The sequence below is a fragment of the Hemitrygon akajei genome, chromosome 11, assembly GCF_048418815.1.
Source record: "Hemitrygon akajei chromosome 11, sHemAka1.3, whole genome shotgun sequence".
Taxonomy (NCBI): Eukaryota; Metazoa; Chordata; class Chondrichthyes; order Myliobatiformes; family Dasyatidae; genus Hemitrygon; species Hemitrygon akajei.
The window spans coordinates 113446370-113470497 of record NC_133134.1 but is presented as its reverse complement, the minus strand read 5'-3'; the positions used below and the strand labels follow the sequence as shown (position 1 = coordinate 113470497).

At 45.0% G+C, this 24128-nt stretch overlaps 1 protein-coding gene across 1 annotated transcript in view; it reads right to left on the bottom strand.

The window, feature by feature from the left end:
* LOC140735926 (phosphoenolpyruvate carboxykinase, cytosolic [GTP]-like) overlaps positions 1-24128 on the bottom strand; it is a 54646-nt gene that overhangs the window by 5705 nt on the left and 24813 nt on the right. The window contains exons 3-8 of the mRNA XM_073061538.1: positions 11099-11352; positions 5167-5348; positions 2895-3098; positions 2595-2782; positions 2325-2487; positions 357-713 (exon numbers count right to left, since the gene is read on the bottom strand). Of these exons, the coding sequence (XP_072917639.1) occupies positions 357-713; positions 2325-2487; positions 2595-2782; positions 2895-3098; positions 5167-5348; positions 11099-11352 (1348 nt within the window). The remainder of the gene's footprint in view (positions 1-356; positions 714-2324; positions 2488-2594; positions 2783-2894; positions 3099-5166; positions 5349-11098; positions 11353-24128) is intronic.

Genomic DNA, 24128 nt, shown 5'->3' with positions numbered 1-24128 from the left:
AAATAACAGAGGGAGAAGTTAACTTGGACATCATCTCAAATCTAGGTGACAACACTTAGTGAGATCTACACTAGAACTGAACCCACTCTGTTTCTCGGAGGAGAGCTCAGTCTTGCTAAGCAGAGAGGGATAGAGGCTAGGACTGATAGACAGGTTACCACTAAACATTTCCCTCTGAGCCAGAGACACCATTTCAGGTTGCATAGCCAGGTTCAAACTTGCTCCATCTGATTTACAAAGACTCCATTGAGAAAATGCAGTGATGGAGCTCTCTGTGGCTCCTGTTCGAAGCCAGAAATCTACAAGCTATGTTTCTAATGCTCATTAGTACTGCTTTGTAGAATAGATTTCTGTACCATTCGGCCTTCGCCCTCCAAAGAGAATTGCTTCAATAGGAACGCCTTCGGGAGACTCCCAGTTCGGATCTATGATCGGACACTGCCTGGCGGGAGCACAGAACCTGGAGTTGGGGTGTGAACAAGGTTCTCCATCTTGCTCAGTCCACCTTTTGTTCTTCCACGATGTCACTGTGACATTGGAGGGCAGAGTTTCATTGATGCCTTCCCAGTAAACACCGCCATCACTGGTCTCTGCCACATTGGTGAAGATGGTGTTCTTGCGAATGGTTTCCATAGCTTTTGGGTTTGTATTCATCGAAGTCCCAGGGGCGACACCAAAGAAGCCATTTTCTGGGTTGATTGCCCTTAGGATTCCTGTAGGAAGGAGCAAGGAGGCCAGGTTATTAACAGATCCGTCCACATTCACATCACGCACAATGTTCAGAATAAATTGAAAAGGATGAGGCAGTAAATTTCATTTGACGTTGGCTTCACAGGAGAAGCCAAAGGGAGTAGGCGGTTTCCTCTCTAACTGAAGCTTTGTGAATAGTGGTGTGCGCCAGGGATTGGTACTGAGCCCATTCTTGTCATTATCTATATCAACGATCTGGATGATAATGTGGTGACCTGGATCAGCAAATCTGCGGATGACACCAAGACTGGGGCATGGTGGGTAGCAAGGAAGGCTATTGAAGTGTGCATCAGCTGTAGCAGCTGAAATAAAGGGACTGAAAAATGCAGACAGAATTTAATGCAAACATGAGGTGTTGCACTTCGGCAGGACAAACCAGGGTAGGATTTACACAGTGAATAACAGAGTACTGAGGAAAGCAGGAGATATATGATCAGAGCAGTCTTAATACAGATCCATAATTCTTTGAAAGCAGTGTCACAGATAGATAGGGCCATAAAGAGAGCTTTTGGCACATTGGCCTTTATAAATCAAAGTACTGAGTACGGGGGTTGGCATGTTGTACTGAAGTTGTCAGTGAGGCCTAATTTGGAGCATTGTGTGTGGTTTTGGCCACATACCTATGGGAAAGCTATGAATAAGATTCAAAGAGTACAGAAGTAATATGCAAATATGTTGACAGGATGACGTCGTGAGTTATAGAAAAAAGTTGGGATTTTTATTCCCAAGAGTGTAGGATGAGAATGAGGAAAGATTTCATAAAGGAATAGAAAATATGAGGGGTAAATGCAAGCAGGCTTTTTCATCAGAGTTTGGATGAGTCTAGAACTAGAGGTCATAGGTCAAGGGTGAAAGGTCGAATACCTAAGGGGCACTTTTTCACTCAGAGGGGGGTGTGAGTGCAAAATCAGCTACCGGCAGAAGTGGTGGATGCAGGTTGAATTTCAACATAGAACAGGTAATTGAATGAAGGGGCATGAAGGGCTATGGTCCAGATGTGGGTCGAAGGGACCAGGAAGGATAACAGTTCAATATGGACTAAATGAGCCAGAGGTCTTCTTTTAGCGTGGCCGTACTCTATCACTCAATGGCTTCAGGAAATTGACAAAGATGCGACCTGATCTAGTGGGTCTGAATAATAGGGATGCAACTGGATCTTTATTCCCTGGAGTGCAGTGAATGCTGAGGGGTAACTTCATAGAAACTATGGATAAGGTGGAAACCATCGTCTTTTGCCAAGAGATAGGGAGTCCAAAACTAGAAGTCAAGAAGGGAGCATTTTAATAGAGACCTGAGAGGTAACTTTACGGAAAGTACATGGAATGAACTGCCAGAAGCAGCCTTTGAGAGGGTACCATTGCAATATTTCACAGGAACTTACATGGAAGGAAGGGGTTTGGAGGATTATAGTCTGGGACTGACAGGGAGCATGCTGGGGTCAGCATGAACCATATGGGCTGAAGGGCCAGTTTCTATGCCATATTATTCTATGACTCTCTGATTCTAAAACCTTCCCTTACAATTATTTTGTTTTATCTACCTTCAGCTATAGAGATGTGTCAAAGTGAACAAACCTTGCTGATCAAATTTCATCCAGGCAATGTCATCTCCCACACACTCCACTTTCCAGCCGGGCAATGTTGGGTTCATCATGGCCATGTTTGTCTTGCCACAAGCACTGGGGAAAGCTGCAGCTATGTACTTTTTCTGGCCTTTGGGGTTGGTTACTCCCAAAATCTGTGGAGGGAGGAGAGAGGCTGGTGAGAAGCTGAGGGCAGAAACACATTTCTGAGACTCTTCAGCTGCTGAATGACCCTTCACCACGAGCAGCTCCATCTCCTTACCAGCATGTGCTCAGCCAGCCAGCCCTCATCCCTGGCAATCCTCGAGGCGATGCGCAGAGCAAAACACTTCTTCCCCAGTAGGGAGTTCCCACCGTAGCCACTTCCAAATGAGATGATTTCCTTGCGCTGAGGGATGTGGGCAACCAGGGTCAGCTCAGGATTACAGGGCCAGTTACTGACCAGCGGCTCTACACACAAGAGGCAGATTGTCACCGGAAGATCAATACATAATCGGACACATCCCCCCAAACACTCAGACAGCAACAACCCTTTCTTTCAAACAGTAGGATGCACACTCACTCTTCAGTGGTAGAGGACAGCCCACTGAATGGAGACACTTCACAAACTGGCCACTGCCCAGGGACTCCAGCACAGCCGATCCCATACGGGTCATAATCCTCATGCAGACCACAACGTACGGCGAGTCTGTGAGCTGGACGCCAATCTTGGACAGAGGTGACCCCACAGGTCCCATGCTGAATGGGATCAGGTACATTGTACGCCCTGAAGAATGAAAGCAATAAAGTCGGTCTTAGACACTGCTGGGGTAGAGAATCACTGACAGATAAATCCTTATTATTGAAATGTTAATTCAGATTTAGTCACTGCACATATCTACTCTGAAAAATACAGTAGGATTCCTGTGGTTTGTACAATCTGTAAAATTCAGCAGGTTCTACCCTGTGAAATACGGTAGGGTTTCTGATTTACACAATTGAAATTGTGAGATACGGTAGGGTTTCTGATTTACACAATTGAAATTGTGAGATACGGTAGGGTCTCTGATTTGTACAATCTACACTGTGAAGTACGGTAGGGTCTCTGATTTGTACAATCTACACTGTGAAATACGGAAGGGTCTCTGATTTGTACAATCTACACTGTGAAGTACGGTAGGGTCTCTGATTTGTACAATCTACACTGTGAAGTACAGTAGGGTCTCTGATTTGTACAATCTACACTGTGAAATACAGTAGGGTCTCTGATTTGTACAATCTACACTGTGAAATACGGTAGGGTCTCTGATTTATACAATCTACACTGTGAAATACGGTAAGGTCTCTGATTTGTACAATCTACACTGTGAAATACGGTAGGGTCTCTGATTTGTACAATCTACACTGTGAAATACGGTAGGGTCTCTGATTTGTACAATCTACACTGTGAAATACGGTAGGGTCTCTGATTTGTACAATCTACACTGTGAAATACGGTAGGGTCTCTGATTTGTACAATCTACACTGTGAAATACGGTAAGGTCTCTGATTTGTACAATCTACACTGTGAAATACGGTAGGGTCTCTGATTTGTACAATCTACACTGTGAAATACGGAAGGGTCTCTGATTTGTACAATATACACTGTGAAGTACGGTAGGGTCTCTGATTTGTACAATCTACACTGTGAAATACGGTAGGGTCTCTGATTTGTACAATCTACACTGTGAAGTACAGTAGGGTCTCTGATTTGTACAATCTACACTGTGAAATACAGTAGGGTCTCTGATTTGTACAATCTACACTGTGAAATACAGTAGGGTCTCTGATTTATACAATCTACACTGTGAAATACTGTAGGGTCTCTGATTCGTACAATCTACACTGTGAAATACGGTAGGGTCTCTGATTTATACAATCTACACTGTGAAATACGGTAGGGTCTCTGATTTGTACAATCTACACTGTGAAGTACGGTAGGGTCTCTGATTTACACAATCTACACTGTGAAATACGGTAGGGTCTCTGATTTGTACAATCTACACTGTGAAGTACGGTAGGGTCTCTGATTTGTACAATCTACACTGTGAAATACGGTAGGGTCTCTGATTTGTACAATCTACACTGTGAAGTACGGTAGGGTCTCTGATTTGTACAATCTACACTGTGAGATACGGTAGGGTCTCTGATTTGTACAATCTACACTGTGAAATACGGTAGGGTCTCTGATTTGTACAATCTACACTGTGAAATACGGTAGGGTCTAAGATTTGTACAATCTACACTGTGAAATACAGTAGGGTCTCTGATTTGTACAATCTACACTGTGAAATACAGTAGGGTCTCTGATTTGTACAATCTACACTGTGAAATACGGTAGGGTCTCTGATTTGTACAATCTACACTGTGAAATACGGTAGGGTCTCTGATTTGTACAATCTACACTGTGAAATACGGTAGGGTCTCTGATTTGTACAATCTACACTGTGAAATACGGTAGGGTCTCTGATTTGTACAATCTACACTGTGAAATACGGTAGTGTCTTTGATTTATACAATTGAAATTGTGAGATACGGTAGGGTTTCTGATTTACACAAGCAGTGCTATTAGGAAATTTGTTTGTAATATCTGTGTTTGTAAGCTGACATTGTCACTGCAGGGTTAGGTGTAGGGTGACACAGATCAGAAACCAGGTTAGTATCCTGAGTGGTGAGAGATGTGGCCAATGGACATGTAGCTGAGGCTTGGACAGATCCACATGGAAGGTTCAATAACTCTGGCATAATTATTACATTGTGAATGAGCACAACTCACGTCAATGTACAGGGGTGGAAGGTTGAATTAATGCCTGTACCTTTCATACACTCTGGGAATCGTGCATTGAAGGCCTTTTCAAACTCCTTCTCCGACAGCCATCGCCCAAGCTGGCTCACTCCGTTCTTTGCTATGGGAATCGCTTCCCTCTGCTCGGGGGTCACAATCACCGTTTTACTCTCCACACGAGCGACGTCCTTGGGATCTGTGCGAGCCAGCCAGCTGTAGGTGGTGAGAATGAGCAGTGGTGACTCGTCGTTAAGGTCAGTCAATCCTCACAGTTACAGCCTCACCACCACACCACTGTAATGTGTAATCATTCAGAACCAAGGGCGGGCTTCTGCCACCAATACTCTAAATGCCCAAGCCAGTTCTGTAAGGTGGTTCTTACAGAAACATCTGCACGATGCTAAGTTAGGGCACATCATCAGTGATGTTACCTGGGGTCATCAGGTGTTTCGGGTCTTTCAACATCATACATCCTTGCCCAGGTGACCCGATCAGGGTTGATCAGACCCGACCTGTGCCCTAGCAGCAACCCACGGATCTGCTCTCTTTTTCCAGAGCCATCTCGACGCTTTCCCTGCTGCGTCTGAGGTGGTAGAAATGGCTCTCCTCCTTCTCTCTCCCGTGACTCCAAGTGCAGTGTATACTTTGCAGAGCGACTGGCCAGCAACGCCACGACGCCCGACCTCCGCGGGCCAACACTTTGCTCTCCAGCCTCTTCTTCGCCAGCTGTTCTTCAGATCCTCATCCTTGGCTCTTTTCCTCTCGTAGGCCTCCTCCGTACATTCTTCCCACAGCACGGTAAGCTCAAGCATAAGAACGTGCTTCGATGAGTCGGACCACAACACAATGTCAGGCCGCAATGTAGTCTCTGTGATGTGGGGAGGGAACCGCAGCTCTTTCCCCAGGTCTGCTTTTAGCTTCCAGTCCTGCGCAGTGAAGAGCAACCCGGTTGCTTTCTGGTGTTCTGTTGGTCTTTTCTCCTCTTGACCGGACTTGTTTTCCGGCAGATGTTAAGGGTGCTGCAGATTGTCTCAGGGATTGTCCGGAGGACCTGGCCATGCCGCCACCGATAACGGCCATTGGCAAGAGCTCTGGGGCAGCAGCTCAGAATATGCTCCAGCGTACCGGTCTTCTCACAGAGGGGGCCAGCTGGTCATTCTGCAAAAGCCCCAGCAGTGCAGGTTGGATGGGCTAGGAAGAACGTCATAAACAGCCTGGATAAGGAACGATGCGGTGTGGATCCACCTTCCAGAGATCGTTCCAAGCGATCTTTTGCTCGATCACCTGCTCCCATTTGGTCCAGGCTCCTTGCTGTTTCATTGCCACTGCTTTGCTGGTCCTCTCCTCCTCCACAGCTGCCCTTGCTTCATTCTGGACCAGTTCTCGTTGCTCTTTCCCCTGTACCTGGTCAAAATGGGGGACTTCAAGGCTTCCAAGTCCAACTCTTCCCTTGGCGACTGCCCCCACCAGCACTTGCCTCAGCTTCTTCCACTGCAGCCTCGGCTCTCCACTTTCTTCCAGCTCTCACTGCCACTCTTGCTTTAGCTACCTGTGGATCTGAAGATTCCCGGACCTGCAGCACCTCTCTTGATCGCAAAACCTTGAACTCCTCCTCGATGGATTTCAGGGGGAGCCTCAGTTTGCAGTTTTCCCATACAGAGCGAAGCTGCTGATGTTCCTTGGTAAACCCAGCCATCTCCGCGGGACCGGCTGACGACCCTCTCTAATTCAGCAACAGTGGAAATTGGAAACTCACAGAGAAGCAGTGGCCAGAAGATTCTTGGTAGTATACCATGCTGGTAAATCCAGGCCTTAAACCGCCCTGGAAGGCCAGTCCTGTCAACCTCTTGCAACCATTGTTCAAACTACCCACAGGTGTTTCTTATTGCTGCCTTATCTCTGAGTGTTGCATCAAGCATCTTCCCAAGACTTGTAACAAGGTTCTCTGTGATGGTAGGAATTGGAATGTCCTCAATAGAGAAATGAAATTTCTCCTGTACTCTCCCCTTCTTCAGCAGTACAGATCTTGATTTTGCAGGCTTAAAGGACATCCTTGCCCACCTCATCAACCTTTCCAGCCCCTTAAGAATCCACTGAGCACCAGGTACTGACTCTGTAGTGATAGTCAGATCATCCATGAAGGCTCGTATTGGTGTTTGGCGGATCCCAGATCTTGATTTCGGGCCTCGACACTCTGGCTCTGCAGATTTTACCAGCATGTCCATTGCCAGGGCGAAAAGGATGACTGAGATGGTGCAGCCTGTGATGATACCAATCTCTAGCCTGCACCAGTCTGATGTTATTGGCCCTGTTGTGACTCTCAGGTGGAACTCGTTGTAGTAGTCCGTAAGGAGACCCCTGATTCCTACAGGAACATGGTGCCTCTTCAGAGCGTCTTCAACAACCTTGTGGGGGATTGATCCATAGGCATTGGCCAAATCCAACCACAAAACCACTAGGTCACCCTTATTCTCTCTGGTCTCTCTCAGGAGCTGTGTGATGACTCCAGTATGCTCCAACCAGCCTGGTACCCTTGGAACACCACCCTTCTGTTTGGAGGTGTTGATGTAGTTGTTCCTCAGGAAGTATTCTGTCAGGTGCTTTGCCACCATGCTGAAGAAGAGCTTCCCTTCAACACTCAACAAGGATATTATCCTAAACTGGCTGATGTTCTTGGAGTTCTCTTCTTTTGGAATCCACACTCTGTTTGCATACTTCCATTGCTTGGGCACTTTGCCTCTCCTACAGACCACCTTGAGGATTGTCCACAGCCACCGGAGAAGCCGAGGGCAGTGTTTGTAGATGTTGTAGGTGGTGCCACTCGGACCAGGCGCTGAGCCAGCTCTGGCTTTCCTGACTACTTGCTGAACCTCCTTGAAGGTGGAAAGCCTCTGTTGGTTCTGTGGGGTAATGAGGGCCTCACAGTCTCCCAGTTCAACTCCTCTGTCCGGGTTACTGAAGGTGCCTCGAAGATGGTGGTCCATCTGTTCCTTTGTGCAGGACAGCTTTCCGCTTCTCTTCCGACACAGCAGCTGTTTGGTGAACTGAAATGGGTTACTGACAAATGCAGATCTTTCCTGTGCCTCTGACGTAGCTCCACTCTTCTCAGAGTTATGAGCCTTTTCCTCAGCAGCACAGGCAGCTCTTCCAGTGGTGCCCTTTCCTCACGGTTTGCCAGTTTATGTTGTTGCTTGAGCGCCTGAGTTCTTTCAGGATTTTGTGGATTTTGGTGGCTCTGTTGTTTTTAACATATGACTGTTTAGCCTGCTTCTCTTCCTCGGTACCAAATCTTTCTGTTGCCAATGTTATGATCACTCTTGGCATTATCTGCAATCTCCTCTCCACGCCACCTTTGGCCACTGTTTCCAACACTAGATCTATGTCCTCATCAAATCTTTGCCACTCTGTTGTTTGGCAGGCTTTGGGCCATCTGATCCGCACGGTCTGAGATGCACAGCTTGCACCAGGCGGAGGCTCTGGGTACTGAGGGGTGCTTCCTGACCCTGCTCCTCCTCTGTCTCACCAGATGGGGAATCTGGCCTGGATCCACGTTCTGTCTCTAACTGTAATGATCAGCCACGCTGATATTTGCCACTTGTTTTACATCAATGAGTGTTCCTCCCTGTCACTTTGCAAACTAGAAGTTCTCCCTCTGTGCAAAATGTTACAACAAGTGGATCACTGCACATTTGCCATAAAGAGTGCGATGATATTATAGGTATGTGCAGCTAATTAGGTGCCTGAACAACCTCAATCAAGTCCTGCCAACATTGTCGAGGTAGTGGAAATAATATGCTCACAAAATAATAGTAATTCATTTATTACTATTATAGGTCAAGCAACAATTCCTCAAATTTTCACTTTGTTAACCTCTTGTTTCACTTTGTTCTTCACTACTGTACAAATAACTATTTCTCACTGTCCTCGGTATGAGAATTCTTGCTCTGTGTTGGACGTTGCAGGAACTGGATCCCTGCTCATTCACCATCAGATAAAGAGGCAGGCTGAGGCCATTTGGCCCCTCGTGCCTGCTTTGCCATTCAATGGCTGATCTTCCACTTCCTGCACTGACCTCACATTCCTCATTTCCCCTAAAATCCAGAACTCTATCAAACTTAGTTTGGAACTCACTCAGTGACTGAGCCTCCACTGCCGTCCTAGGTAGAACACTGCCAAGATTCACAATACTCTTGTGAAGATATTCCAGTCTGATTTCTTTATTTTGGAACTGCGATCCTGGTTACAGAAACCACAGCCTGGGAATCCCATCAAGCACATTAAGAACTTTGTATGGATTATTATTAGTGCAAGGAAACTAATACAAGAGACATGCATTTAAGATGAGGGGGTAAACTTCAAAGGTATCACGCTCTCACAGGAAGGCACCTCTCAGTCTTCACTCAACTAGGAGACACCTGCCACTCGTTTCCAACTCATCACCTGCAGCCTATTTAAACCCAGCTCTCATCCATAGTCCTTGTTCACTCATTGAACCAGCCAGCCTCAACCAGTTTCTCCTAGCCTTCAGTTATCTTGTTGCCTGTGAGCATCATATCTGATCTCCCTTGTTTTGTGGCCTCTCAAGGCTTGTTATTTTGAAGTTGATTATTAAATTTATCATGCACCGCTAAATCATCTCAGTTGCTCTGCTTTGGGTCAAACCTCCTCTACATTTCCTTACACCATCCCACTGTTATTAGTCTCCTTTGTAGGATAAGATGGACTCTTGAAGTCATAATATACCTCGTTATGATATACCACTTTATCATTTACCTGCAACACGCACATTTTTGGTAACATATTCACTTTATTCTGCATTGTTATTGTTTTACCTTGTTCTACCCAAATGCACTGTGTAATGATGTAATATGTATGAACAACATATTTGACAAGCTTGGCACTTGTGCTTGTGACAATAGTAAAACCAATTCCAATATCAATACCAGTCACTGTGTGCTGGCAATGGAGGAAGTGAATGTTTAGGGTGATGGATGGGGTAGCAACGTTGTGGGCTGGTTTGATATCAGAATGATCAGAAATGTGTATTGGGAACAATGAGCAGGAATGAGAGCTGAAAATGAGACAAGTGATTTTGTCCAGATTAAGAGGGGAGTTAGATAGTTTTGTGTTCTCTCGCTTGACCTATTCAAATTTTATAGCAAGAAGTTTCTAAGGTAGATTAGCAGTATACCAGGCATAATATGAAAGAGAAGCTCTAAGAATGTACCTATTCAGCATTTAGCAAAGATGCTAAAGAACATCATTTCTATGAGTTGGAAACTCAGAGTGCTGCAGAGCTACATTCATTCCACACCAACGTATGGAAGCAAATGTTGGACAGTACCAAAGCAAAATGAAGGAATGTGGTTTTTGCGAATAATGAAAATATCGTGGAAGGACAGAGTAACAAATGGGGAAGTGTTGCGAAAAGCTGGAATAAGTAGAGAGCTGATATCATCAATCAGGAAACAACAGCTAGAATTTCTGGGACATGTACCGAGGAAAGAGAAGCTCGAACATCGTACAGTGACAGGAAAAATTGTTGGAAGAAAAGTTGCGATCAACAATGCATGACATTTATGAGCTACATCAAGGGAAGGACAGGCAAAAAAGTTTTGAAGAGCTTATTAGAACTTTTCAGATTAAAGACAGATGGATCACCCACGTCACACAACACGGCACATAATAATGATGATGGTGGTGGTTTGATCTCATTCATGGTGTGCTGGTTGACTTTGTTGGGAGCTGTGCTCATCCTGATAAGCAGAGGATGCACATTCCATCGCCATCCCAACTTGTAGATGGTGGAAAGGTTACGGGTAGACAGGTTAAAGGTTACAGGCCAGACAATACACTGCCTCCTTGCTCTTGTGGCCATGGTAATTGTTGTGATTGTTAATGGTGAGGGATTTGGAAATTAAAGTTTTGTACCCGAATGCGCTGCAGAAAGGGAAGCTACCCACCAGTTCTCGTACTTGTGTAGGCGTTTGATCATTCCCTGCCCCTCCATCAGGGACAGCAGCTGCCTGTTCTCTTCCTCGCTGCCGTCGCAGATGTGAATGCTGGCTGGCTGACACAGCTTCGCACTTTCTTCCACAAAGTGTCTCACTGCTGGAGTCAGGCGGTTCAGGTCACCTTGAACCACACTCAGGGCAGGTAAGGGCTGAGATTGGAGCTGCAGGGGCAACTCTTCACAAAGGAACAGATCATCAAGAATCTGCAAGCAACAATTAAATCACAGCTGAGAGCCTAATTTTTGTGGCTGGGCAGCTCATTGGAAGTGAAATGCTCATTAGATAAGGAAGCCTGCTTTTACAGGCACAGGGTTAATTTAACCCTGGACATTTGTTTCTAAAGCTCTCAGTGGCCTGGAGCTGGACTACATCACAAATCCTGCTCGAGCTCTCGGGTCTTCTTCTGCTGGTCTCTTAAATTTAACCCGTCTCCCTCAAAAGAAAATTGGCATGTCAGCTTTTTAACTATGCTCATAAACTGTGGAACTCAATCCCTTAAACTATAAGAGATGCGAGACCCAGTTGACACTTCTAAATGCCAGCTCAAACCCTATTTATTTAACCTTGCTTTTAACTGACATCTTTTTGACTTTTATTTTCACTTTATCCCTTTGTAAAGCACTTTGAGCTACATTGTCTGTATGAAAATTGCTCTAGAAGTAAGTTATTAATATTATTAATAATTTTTATTCGGAGCTACAGTGCAATACACGTACTTCTGGGTCACTGAGCACACCACCCAGCAACCCATTAATTTAATCCTAGCCTCGTCACAGAACAATTTACAGTGAGCAAATGTACCTACTAACTGGTACATCTTTGAACTGTGGGAGGAAACCAGAGCACCTGGTAGAAACCCATGGGCACACAGGAACTAATGTACAAACTTGCTTACAGAGGACACCAGAACTGAACTCTGAACTCTAATGCCCCAAGCTGTAATAGCCTTGCACTGTTAAATTGCCATTGTGCCACACGACACAATTTAACTCAGACAAAACGGGGTGGGAAACGAGTAAACAGTCGACATTTCAGGCCAAGACCCTTCATCAGGACCATGGAAAAAGGGGAAGATCTCGGATTGGGAGATTGGGAGATCGCCTGTCTACAATCTATCTCACATCTAGCAAAGATCGGAAGATCACCTGTCTACATTCTTTGAACATCAATTTCTCGAACTTTCAGTAATGCCCACCCCACACTTTCACCATTCTCATTCCCATTTCCCTCTCTCTCCTTGCCTGCCTATCACCTCCCTCTGATTCTCCACCCCCTTCCCTTTCTTCCATGGTCTTCTATCCTCTCCTACCAGATTCCCCCTTCTCCAGCCCTTTATCTCTTTCACCAATCAACTTCCCAGGTCTTTTCTTCATCCCTTTCCCCTCTCCTGGTTTCACCTATCACCTACCACCTTGTACTTCTTCCTCCCCTCCCCTCGCTTTCTTGCTTTGACTTCTCATCTTTATTTCTTTTCCTGATGAAGGGTCTCAGCTGAAACATCGACTGTACTTTTTTCCACAGATGCTGCCTGGGCTGTTGAGTTCCTTCAGCATTTTGTGAGTGTTGCTTGGATTTCCAGTATCTGCAGATTTTCCTGTGTTTGTGATGAAACCTAACTCAGCATGGTTCCCAAATGAGGGAATTCATTTTGTTTTCAAATGAATGATCTGTTCAATCTGGTGTATCAACATAGAGGGAACAATACTGAACAGACACTGAAACTAACTACTGGCTGCTTAACTTTACCGGTGAGAGATTGATTATGTATTCCTTTAACACATTTGGCATATTTAATACTTTAAGGGGTGAGTAACAAGGGCTACTGTCCCACAGTGTCAATCGTAACTGAACCACATCCATTGTGAATATAACCCACTTGTATTTGTCAATACAACCTCCCCCAGTGGTTCAGCCCACTTAAATACCATTTCTTCTCATGTGTTCCAGGTCTCAATTGTTTCAGATTCAGACAGAAGAGGAGAGGAAACTGCACTGTGATGTATCACTTCATCTAATGCAGCTCGTCACACTTCGGACAGCAGAAGTGCACTTGTAACACTCCACAGCAAGCAGAGTGGTGTAATTCACCCACTTACAGTATCAGTGTATGTCAGTCAGCTTACACTGACAACCCCCCCCCCCCCCCACCCGCCGGTTATCGGTGAATGTCAGTTTGTGCACACTGACCCCACCCACCCGCAGTTATGATGTACTTCAGTCGGTTTACACTGACAACCCTCCCCCCCCCCACCATATTGGTTTACGACAGCCAGACGGTGGTCCCAGCTCAGCATCTGCATTTGTTTCTCCCTCAGTAGCTGAAGTCGTGCATCCCGCGCTATAGCCATGAGCCGGGGGTGAACTCAGCTCCAGCCCTGTGGGAAGGAGCTGCTGGAGCACCAGGGTCCAGCTCAAACAATGAAGTTCCCCAGCGTTCCCCCTGCTGTACTTTCTCCCAAGCAGGCGCTCCGCATCCGGTGGATGTGGCAATAGACAGGGGCAGGATTCCAGTCTTCAGCTGTTTTTCCTTCCCCTTTCCTACTTCCCATTCCAGGCTTCTCCTAGAGCCTCTGGGCTTGGTCCCAGCATCAAGGCCAGTTGTGAGGGGAGAGTCTGTCTGTTTTATCATACAAAGTCTGGAAACAACCTAGGGCATAAATGGGGTGATGGAGCTCCAGCTTTTGACCTCCGGTCAGAAAGGGAACTGGTGGTGCCGTATGCATGGCTAGGCTGCCCTTGATGGCAGACTGTCTGGGATTTAGTGGTGGAATTCTTCATTCTGAGGGCTGTCCAGGGACCCTGCACAGCTTCATTAAAACTCTGTCATTGAAATCAATCCGAACTTGTCACTTAATTCATCAAGCTGAATTGGCAGTGTCAATCTGGATGCTTCACAATTCGAATCAGAACCAGAATCAGGATCAAGACCATGTCACTGACAGATGTCATTGAATTTGTCGATCTGTGGCTGCAGTACATTGCAAGACAAAATTACTATAAGTTACAATGAACAATAATAACTAAATAAATATAAAAGTAAGGTGATAATACTGAGCCTTTAGAAAACACTAGTCAGTCTGCACTTGGAGTATTAACAACAGTTTTGAGCCCCATATCTCAGAAAGGATATGTTGTCATTGGAGAGAGTCCAGAGGAGGTTTGTGAGGATGATTCCAGGAATGAAGGGGTTAATATATGAGGTACGCTTGGCAGCTTTGGGCCTGTACTTAGAAGAACGCGTGGAGATTTCATTGAAACTACCAAATGTTAAAAGGACTAGATAGGCTGGATGTGGAGAGGATGTTTCCTATGATGGGGTTGTCCAGAACTATAGGGCACAGCCTCAGAACTGAGGGGCAACCCTTTAGAATGGAGGTAAAGAGGATTTTTTTTTAGCCAGAGAGTAGTGAATCTGTAGATTGCTCTACCACAGGCTGTGGTGCGGACCAAGCCCGTGGTATGTTTAAGGCGGAAGCTGATTTTTCCCTGATTGGTCAGGGCGTCAAAGGATATGGCGGGAAGGCAGGTGTATGAGGTTGAGTGGGATCCGGGATCAGCCGTGATGGAATGGCAGTGCAGACTTGATGGGCTGAATGGCCTAATTCTGCTCCTATGTCTTAAGGTCTTATAAATAAATAAACATAGATTGACAGTGCAAAGGAGGAACGGCACGGACTACTCAGAAATCTGGTGGCAAGGGGGACGATGCTGTTCCTAAAATGCCGAGTGTGGGGCTTCAGACTCTTGTACCTCCTCCCTGGAGGTAGTAATGTCTCAGATGGTGAGGCTCCTTACTGATGGGTACTGACTTTTGAAGATGTCATCTTTGGGGTGGGGAGGCATGTGCCCATGATGGACAGAATGAGTCCACGCCGCTCTACAATCTCTTTCAATCCTGAGCATTGGAGCCTCCACACCAGATGGTGAAGCAGCCAGTCAGAACGCTCGCTGCCATTGCTGACCTGCCAAATCTCCTCAAACTCCTAATGAAGTACACCCCGGGCATGTCCACTTCACGACTGCATCAATGGGTTGGACTAAGATGCATCCTCTGAGATGTTGATGCCCAGGAACTTGAAGCTGTTCACCCTTTCCACCGCTGAGCCCCCCCTCCCCCCCCAATGAGAACTGGTGTACGTTCTCGTAATAATCCCTCCTGTTGCCGTCATGTCAAATCTCCCTCAGTCAACAGAAAATCAGACCATCAGAGAAGGGTTTGCATTTGGAATTGCTGGTACCGGCTCAAAGAGAACATTCCAGTAACAAACACAGCAAGGTCACACAATCTGCGATGAGGTAATTTTTTTTTTAAGTTGTGCTCTCTGTGAGATAAACATTGACTCTACAGGCTGATAAACAGCCACTCAGCACTGAAGCCTGCTTTCTGTACCTTAAGTAGTCTTTACTCGCTGTCTCTGACCTTTCAACGAGTACAAATGGAAAGTTTTTATTCCAAAGCAGGGCTGAAATGCTGCAAAGATCAAGTTGTTTAAGTTTGTTTTGTGGTAACTACAACTGGCTGAGAGTGGATGGAAATTCATTGATCTTTGGTGGTATTTAATTAGTATTCTTGTTCCTCGGTGTCACAATGTACAATTGCTGTCTATCCGTTTGTTCAGATCGCTGCCCCTTGACTTTCTTCCATCCTGTCTCCTCCTCATCCTCTAATAGTTTTAAATGATTTCATCTACATTCAAACAATTTATGCAGTGATCATGCAGATCTCCAGATCAATTCATCCCATTTCAGGGCTCTCGACTAAATGAAATAAAAATAGCAAATCTCTCTTTACCAGCTCCGGTGAATGTTCCAGGACAGCAACGATAACTTTCCACAGGTGCTGCCTGACCCGAAAGTAGTTCTGGATTTTGCTGCTGTTATTTCAGATTTCCAGTCCCGGCAGTTTGTGACATTATTTCCATCAACTAGCTGTTTCCAGAGAGGAAACAACTCACCAGAATGAGCAGTCAATCATCCTCATTTAAAATGGATGGGTCGTGACAAATGGTTAGAAAAACCTTGAGTTTTAACATCCAGCAAACAAAAACAATTAAGGTCGTGCAAGCTATATTGAGTGAAGTGACTGTAGGGATTGTGTAGGGACGGATGTTATTTCAAAAAGAATTAGTCATAGTTATAGAGCACTACAGCACAGAAACAGGCCCTTTGGCCCATCTAGTCTGTGCCAAATTATTATTCTGCCTCGTCCCATCAACCTTCACTTGGACCACAGCTCTCAATACCTGTCTCATTCATGCGCTTATCCAAACTTCTCTTAAATGTTGAAATTGAACCGTATCCACTGGCAGATCACTCCACACACTCACCACCCTCTGAGTGAAGAAGATCCCTCATCCTTATGTTCCCTTTAGGTATTTCACATTTCACCCTTAATCTATGGCCTCAAGTTCTAGTCTCACCCAACTTCGGTGGAAAAAGCCTGCTTGCATTTACCTTATCTATACCCCTCATAATCTTGAATAGCTCTGCACAGTTTCCTGTACTCCAGGGATTAAAGACCTAACCTACTCATCTATTTATTGAACGGCAAAGGAGTTTTCCCGAAAGCTCCTCGAGTCCCTACAACATACTTGTACATTTTCTCTGCACTCTTTTAATCTTATTGATATCATCCCTGTTATGGATGATCAGAGCTGCACAAAACAAGTTAAGAAATGAAATTTAAGTCAGTGTAAAGAAAATTTAGAATAGAATTTAGAATACACTTTTCTCTGAGGATACTTCCTGTTCTGGACAAATACATTGAATTTGAAGGGATACAATTAAATTTTCTAGTCTAATATTGAAGCTTTAGTGGTTAAGTTCAATTTACAAGTTTTGTAAATTAACTTCCTAAGACTGAAGAGCAGTAACCCGTAGGATCAGTGGGGACCCAAGTCATCCCAACCACAATCTATTCCAGCTGCTACCATCTGGGAAACGGCACCACAGCATAAAGGCCAGGACCAACAGGCTCCAGGACAGCTTCTTCCACCAGGCCATCAGACTGATGAATTCACGCCGATTTGAGTGTACTCTATATTACATTGACTGTTCTATTTATTATAAATTACTATGATTGCACATTGCACATTTAGATGGAGACGTAACGTGAAGATTTTTACTCCTCGTGTATGTGAAAGACAATTCAATTCAATCTAGTCAAAGTAGTAGAAAAGTAAGGAGCAGTGTCTTGGTGGTATGATATTAAAAAGTTATGATATTATAATTGGTGCTTAACAGTTGGGAAGCAAGAGGAGAAAACAATTTTTCAAGCAGAGGACAGTGATGACCTGTAATAAATTTCTCTCAGATCTGGATTAATTAAGTCGTTCAAGGGTGAGAAAGGTCGACTTACAAAAGGTCATGCAACAGAGAGTTAGATGTAGATCAGTCCCAAGCTTGCTGAATATTGAAAGGCCTCCCTCCTCTGTTCCTTAAGTTCAAAGTCAATTTATTATCAAAGAACATACTGAGATTCATTTTCTTGTGGGCATTCACAGTAAATACAAGATACACAATAGAATCAATGAAAGACCACACCCAACAGCACAAACAACCAATGTGCAAACGATAACAAACTGCAAATATAGAAAGAAAAATAATAATAATAAATAAATAAGCAATAAATATCAAGAACATGAGTTATAGAGTCCTTAAGAGTGAGTCCATAGATTGTAGAATCAGTTCAGTATTGGGGTGAGTGAAGTTATCCCCTCTAGTTCAAGAGCCTGATGATTGAAGGATAATAACTGTTCCTGAACCTGGTGGTGTGGGTCCTGAGGCTCCTGTACCACATTCCTGATCACAGCAGCAAGCAGAGAACATGGTCTGGATGGTGGGGGTCTTTGATGATGGATGCTGCTTTCCTGCCACAGCATTCCTTGTGGATGTGATCAGTGGTGGGGAGGGCTTTACGCATGATGGACTGGGCCACATCCACTACTTTTTGAAGGCTTTCCTTTCAAGGGCATTGGTGTTTCCATACCAGGCCATGATACAACCAGTCAACATACTCTCTACCACACATCTATAGAAGTTTTAGATGACATGCTGAATCTTCGCAAACTTCTACAAAAGTAGGAGGCACTGCTGTACTTACTTTGGAATGGCAATTATGTGTGGAACCCAGGACAGATCCTCTGAAATAGTAACACCGAGGAAAACCAAGGAATTTAAAGTTTCTGAACCCCTCCGGCTCTGATCTCCTGATGAAGACTGAGTCATGGACCTCCAGTTTCCTCTTTTTGTAGTAAAATAACAGCTCCTTCATCTTGCTGACATCGAGTGAGAGGTTGTTGTTGTGGCACACAGGCAGATTTCCAGTCTCCCTCCTATATCCTGATTTGTCACCACCTTTGATTTGGCGAATGACAGTGGTGTCATCAGCAAACTTAAATATGGCATTGGAGCTGTTCTTAACCTGACAATCAAAAGTATTGTTGGTCAGAAGGAACTACAGTCTACAAATTAGTAGATTCAGATGAATCAAGGACAGGGGATAAACCAATTGTCTTTGTTTCTTCCCATTTTATGGACTCTGAACGGATCCTTGCTCTGGGGTAATATAATTGGAGCAATTGAATGTGGGCATAATGAGCTTCAGGTTGCTAAACCTGAGATCATTCTCAGATGAATAGCGATTTATTATGTGAAGTGCCCGACCTACGAAAGAGGCAATCTGTAATCTCGTTAGACTCTGTCTGGGTTGCCTAGTTTAACTGATTTGGACCAGTCAGAGTTGAAAGGCACAAATGCACAAGGTTGGTGGGGGAAGAACCATGAAACAACGTTGGTTGTAGCCCTGGACTAGAACCAGTAAGAAGGTGACGCAGGTAGGTCAGGTAACCTTGAGCCAATGAGATGGAGATCCACCAGTTCAACTGGTGAGGAACACTACAAGAGTCAGGAACTCCAAATACTTAATGATGATAACTCTTCAGCAATCAGAGAACAACCATCGCGGATGAGGAGGACCCCACGGTACGTGGAGTTCGGGACCACGGGGAACGCCTGGCCAGCATAGACGCCTTTCCCGGGTAATACCTTTTCTTTTCATTGACTATTCATTGAAGGTCAGGAAAATTTAGTTAGTGCAATGAATTTATTTAGTGTATGAATTCACATACTTGTTAATTTAGACAATAAAGGTACTTGTCGGTAAATAGAGATCTCTCTGTGTTTCTCTGATCATTATTACAAGGGATGATCCTTGCAAAAGTATAAAGTGAGTAGAGGAGGGGACTAAGCACATAGCCTTGTGGTGCGTCTGTGCTGATGGACATTGTGGAGGATGTGAAGTTGCCAATCCAAACTGACTGGGGTCTGCAAGTCAGGAAATCAAGGATGCAGTTGCACAAGGAGTTATTGAGGCCAAAGTCTTGAAGCTTATTGAATAGTTTTGAGGGAATGATGGAATTGAATGCTGAGCTATATTCAATGAAGAGGATCCTGATGTATACATCATAGCTGTCCAGGTCTACCAGGGTTGAGTGAAGAGTCAATGAAATAGCATCTGCTGTTGACCTGTTGTGATGGTAGGTAAATTGGAGCAGATCCAAGTCACTTCCCAGGCAAGAATTGATATGCTTCATCACCAACCTCTCAAAACACTTCAGCATTGTGGATGCAAGTGCTACTGGATGAGTCACTGAGGCAGGTTACCTCGTACTTCTTAGGCACTGGTATAATTGTAGTCTGCTTGAAGCAGGTGAATACTTCAGAATGCCAAGTGAGAGCTTAAAGATATCGGTGAACACTCCAGCCTGTTGATCAGCACAGGTCTTTAGTACTCAGCCAGGTACCCCAGCTGAGTCAAATGCTTTCTGTGGGTTCACCCTCCTGAAGGATGCTCTCACAGCAGCCTCAGAGACGGAAATCACAAGGTCATCAGGTCATGAAGGTTCCTCCATGTTCTGACAGTTAAAGCGAACATAAAATGCATTGAGTTCGTCTGAGAATGAAGTTTTGTTGTCCCCTGTGTCACTTGGTTTCACTTTGTAAGAGGTTCTAGTCTTCACAGCTGTTGAGCTTCCTTCAGTGATTCATGTTTGGTCTGGAATTGCTACTTCACACGTGAGATGGCTTTCTGGAGATCGAACCTGGACCTTTTATATTTTACATGGTCGCCAGAAATGAATGTCACTGATCTGGCCCTCAGCAGATTGTGGATCTCATGGTTCATCCAGGGCTTCTGGTTGGGGAAGACGCTGAACGATTTTGTGGGGACACGCTCGTCTACAGCTGTTTTATAAAATCTGTGACAACCATGGTGTATTAATTCAGATCCTCTGATAAATCGTCGAACATGGCTCAGTCCACCGACTTGACGCAATCCTGTAGCCGCTCCTCTGACTCCCACAACCACCTCTTTGTTGTTCTTATCTCTGCTGCCTTTCTCTATAGCTTTTCTTTGTATGCAGGGAGAAGGAGGACAGCCAAATGATCAGATTTCCCGAAGTGCGGTCTAGGTGTGGAACGGTAGGCTTTCCTAATTGTAGTATAGCAGTGGTCAAGTACTAAAGAAGATGTCTCAGCCTGAAATGTCGTCTATTTACTCATTCCATAGATGCTGCCTGGCCTGTTGAGTTCCTCCAGCATTTTGTGTGTGTTGCAATGGTATGTTGGATCCCCAAGTGCTACAGGTGATATGTTGATGATAATTGGGCAGAGATTTCTTCGAACAAGCTTGATTGAAGACCCCAACCATGATTTGAAAGGTTTTGGAGTTGGCTGGTTCTTGTTTGCTGATAGTGGCACTCAGTACCTCGAGTGCCTGCTTAACATCGGCCTTTGACAGTACGTTAACTGCAGTTAGGATCATAGAGGAGAATTCTCTTGCTAAGTTGAACAGTTGGCACTTAATCAGTAGATGCTCCAGGTTGGGGAACAAGAGTGCGACAAGACTGCTGCATCTGAACACCACCAAGTGTTTATCATGAAACACAGACACCCTACTTTTTTCTTCTCTGAATCAGCAGTCTGGTTCTTCCTGTGTGTCAAGAGGTCTTTGGGTCTTGCTGATGTATCCAGCATGTCAGGAGTGAGCCATGTCTCTGTGAAACAGAGAACACAGCAATTCTTCATTTCCCTCCAATATAGTAATCTTGCCCTTAGGTTCTCAATCTTGTTCTCCAGTGACTATACATTTGCTGGAGTCCTCCCCTACTCCCTCTCTTTCAGCCATGTCAATGTACCTTTGTCCACTTAAAGGTGCTGTACCCACATCCTCAGGAGTTAAGTCCAGGGAGTCCTTTAGAAGATCGTGAAATCATTAGTTCATTGAGGTGGTTCAAAGATATTTTACTTAAAGGGAAATTACAAGCTGCAGATTGCAGTGAGAGTAGTTCAGAAGAAGTATATTTAGAAGTTTTGTAAGCTGCCCGCAACACGTCGCCATGGTTCACCAGCACCATCTTGATCAATGGCAGAGACATAAGCAAGGCTGGATATCATCCTGGGAGACCATTGCGAAAATTACCCTGACAAGTTTTTTTGATGCAGCAGTTAGTGGTGGAAAGTCCTGTCCTCAGGGAGTTGGACTGGGCCCTTCCAGGTGAGATTCACCCTAGCGTATTGATGTTTACCAGTGCCCTCTGTCCAGGTGTTGAAACCAGCTCCTGAGACACTGAGTTGTGCTTCGCTGATGGAAAAGGGCACCACAATGTGCAGACCAAAAGCCACGTTTCCAACAGCTGGTGAAGTAAGATCCCGTTGGGATCGTTCTGGCGTTGCTGCGGTATGTAGCTGTTTGCCAATTTCTGCCTGAGCTGACGGCTTTGAGCATCACTGTTGTACTGCTGCTGGGCTCACGTTGTTCGACCTTCACGCTCATGGCCAGCCCAGATCTATTGCAGCCTCCATGTGAGTGATGAGCCTTCATGCCGCACAATGAACCAGTCCATGAAGGCCTGCGGGTGGAAGGAGGGGTTTGGCCACAAGCACTCTCCCCTCTCCGTGGCAACCACAGTAAGCTGTGAATTATGCTGCTGAGGACAGTGTTCCTGCTCCTCACACTTGCTGGTGCCAAAGATACTGCAGCCGCAAGCTCCACATGCTCTTTCTGTGTAGATCATGATTTAATGTCGTCACCTTTTAATTGGGGATTCCCTGTGCTGAGTAAAACAGCCTTTTAGTGCAGTGAAGAAAGACAAACCTTTTCAATGCATATTTAGTCCCAATACACTTGCCTTTGACTTGTAAGATATCATGCCACACAGCACGTCATCTCAATGGTTGGTGATGTTTAAACAATGACACAGCTTATATTAAGGCTATGCATTCTTCACTCAGGTCCCCATTGCTTCTCACAAAATTGCAAAAATCCCAGAAACAAATGCTGCTGCCAACCCCCAAGGTGTGCTTACGGCTGAAGTATAGAGCAGGAGGTATAAAGTATAAAAAGTATATATAGAAGTATAAAAACAGGAGGTGCTGGAAACGTGCAGCAGGTCAAGCTGCCCCTGTGGAGAGAAGAGCGAGAGTTAATGGTCCCAGTCCATGACCACCTGTCAGTGGCAGAAGACTGATGGAGAGGGAATGAAGAAGGCAGAGATGAACCTGTCAGCACCAGGTGAGGTGAACACAGGATATTACAAACATACTCTACGTGTACAACATATACTGTGCAGTATACTCCCCCTTTAGCTTACGCTTGTGTTCGTGCAGTCATCGCATTGGGCAGTAGAGTCTTGTGAAAATCTGCTTTGCCGCAATGAATCATCTTCACAGGCTGACTTCAGATTCAGTCTGAATCATTTATCACATGTACATGGAAACGTGCAGTGAAATGCGTTGCTTGCATTGATGACATGCACAAGTTGGGGATGTGCTGGGGGCAGCTAGGTAGAGTCTCACATATTCCACGCCAACATAACATGCTCACAATGAGATCCAACGGCCAGGAGGGTTCTTCTGCATCACTTCGTGGAGAGCAAAGGGCATGACAAGCCACAGAAGTCATGGTCATCCACTGCAGCCAAGGAAGACTCCAGTTGTGATGACTACTTGCACCGCTGGACCCAGACTACCAGCGTTGAGAGTGGAACTGCCCCAGTACAATGGCCTTTCCACTTTAAAAACTCTCCCACACAGGTTTTAATATTGCCAATGTCAAGATACAATGGACAACCAAACAAGCAATCCTATAAATATTTAAATCTTTTGACTGTACACATTGCATCTCAAAATATTCATTAAGATTCCATAACATGAAATCTGACTCTACTGTGTATGAAAGGTGTTTCCTACTAATTATAATACAGACAGCCAAAACAATGCCACCCAGTAACTTGTAAAGAACACATTGTCCACATAAAGGTGTTTTGGTGCCACCATTGGCACCTGTTGAGTTTTTAAAACTATTCACACAAGAGATTCTGTAGATGAGGGAAATCTTGAGCAACACAAGATGCTGGAGGAACTCAGCAAGTCAGGCAACATCAATGGAGAAAAACGAACAGTCAATGTGTCGGACCGAAATCCTTCAACAGGAAATGAAAGGAAGGGAGCAGAAGAAAGAATGAGGAGGGGGTGGGGTGGAGGGGAGTACAACTGTCCTCCTCCTTCAGCTCTTCCACCTATCCCTCCTCAGCTTCTCACATTGTCCTCTCCTTCCCCATAAAAACCCATCATTCACCTCATCTGGTCTCACTGATCACCTGTCAGCTTGTACAGCTTCCCCTCCCCCCACTTTCCTATTCAGGCCTCTGCCCCCTTCTTGTCCAGCCCAAAATATCTCCTCCATACATACTGCCTGACCTCTGAGACCCACCAGCATTTTTGTATGTGTTGTTTAAATACAGTCACATTGTGTGTAGTTCAACTAATCCCACTACAAATAAACTCTTCTCGGGCTTCCAGCCAGGTGAAAATATTGACCATAACCAATGACAAACTTTGCCATCTTCTTCAGGAATGATACCTGGGCATGTCTAGTCCAGTGGTATTTATACGCCTGTCTTCTGTCCCTGCTGATTGG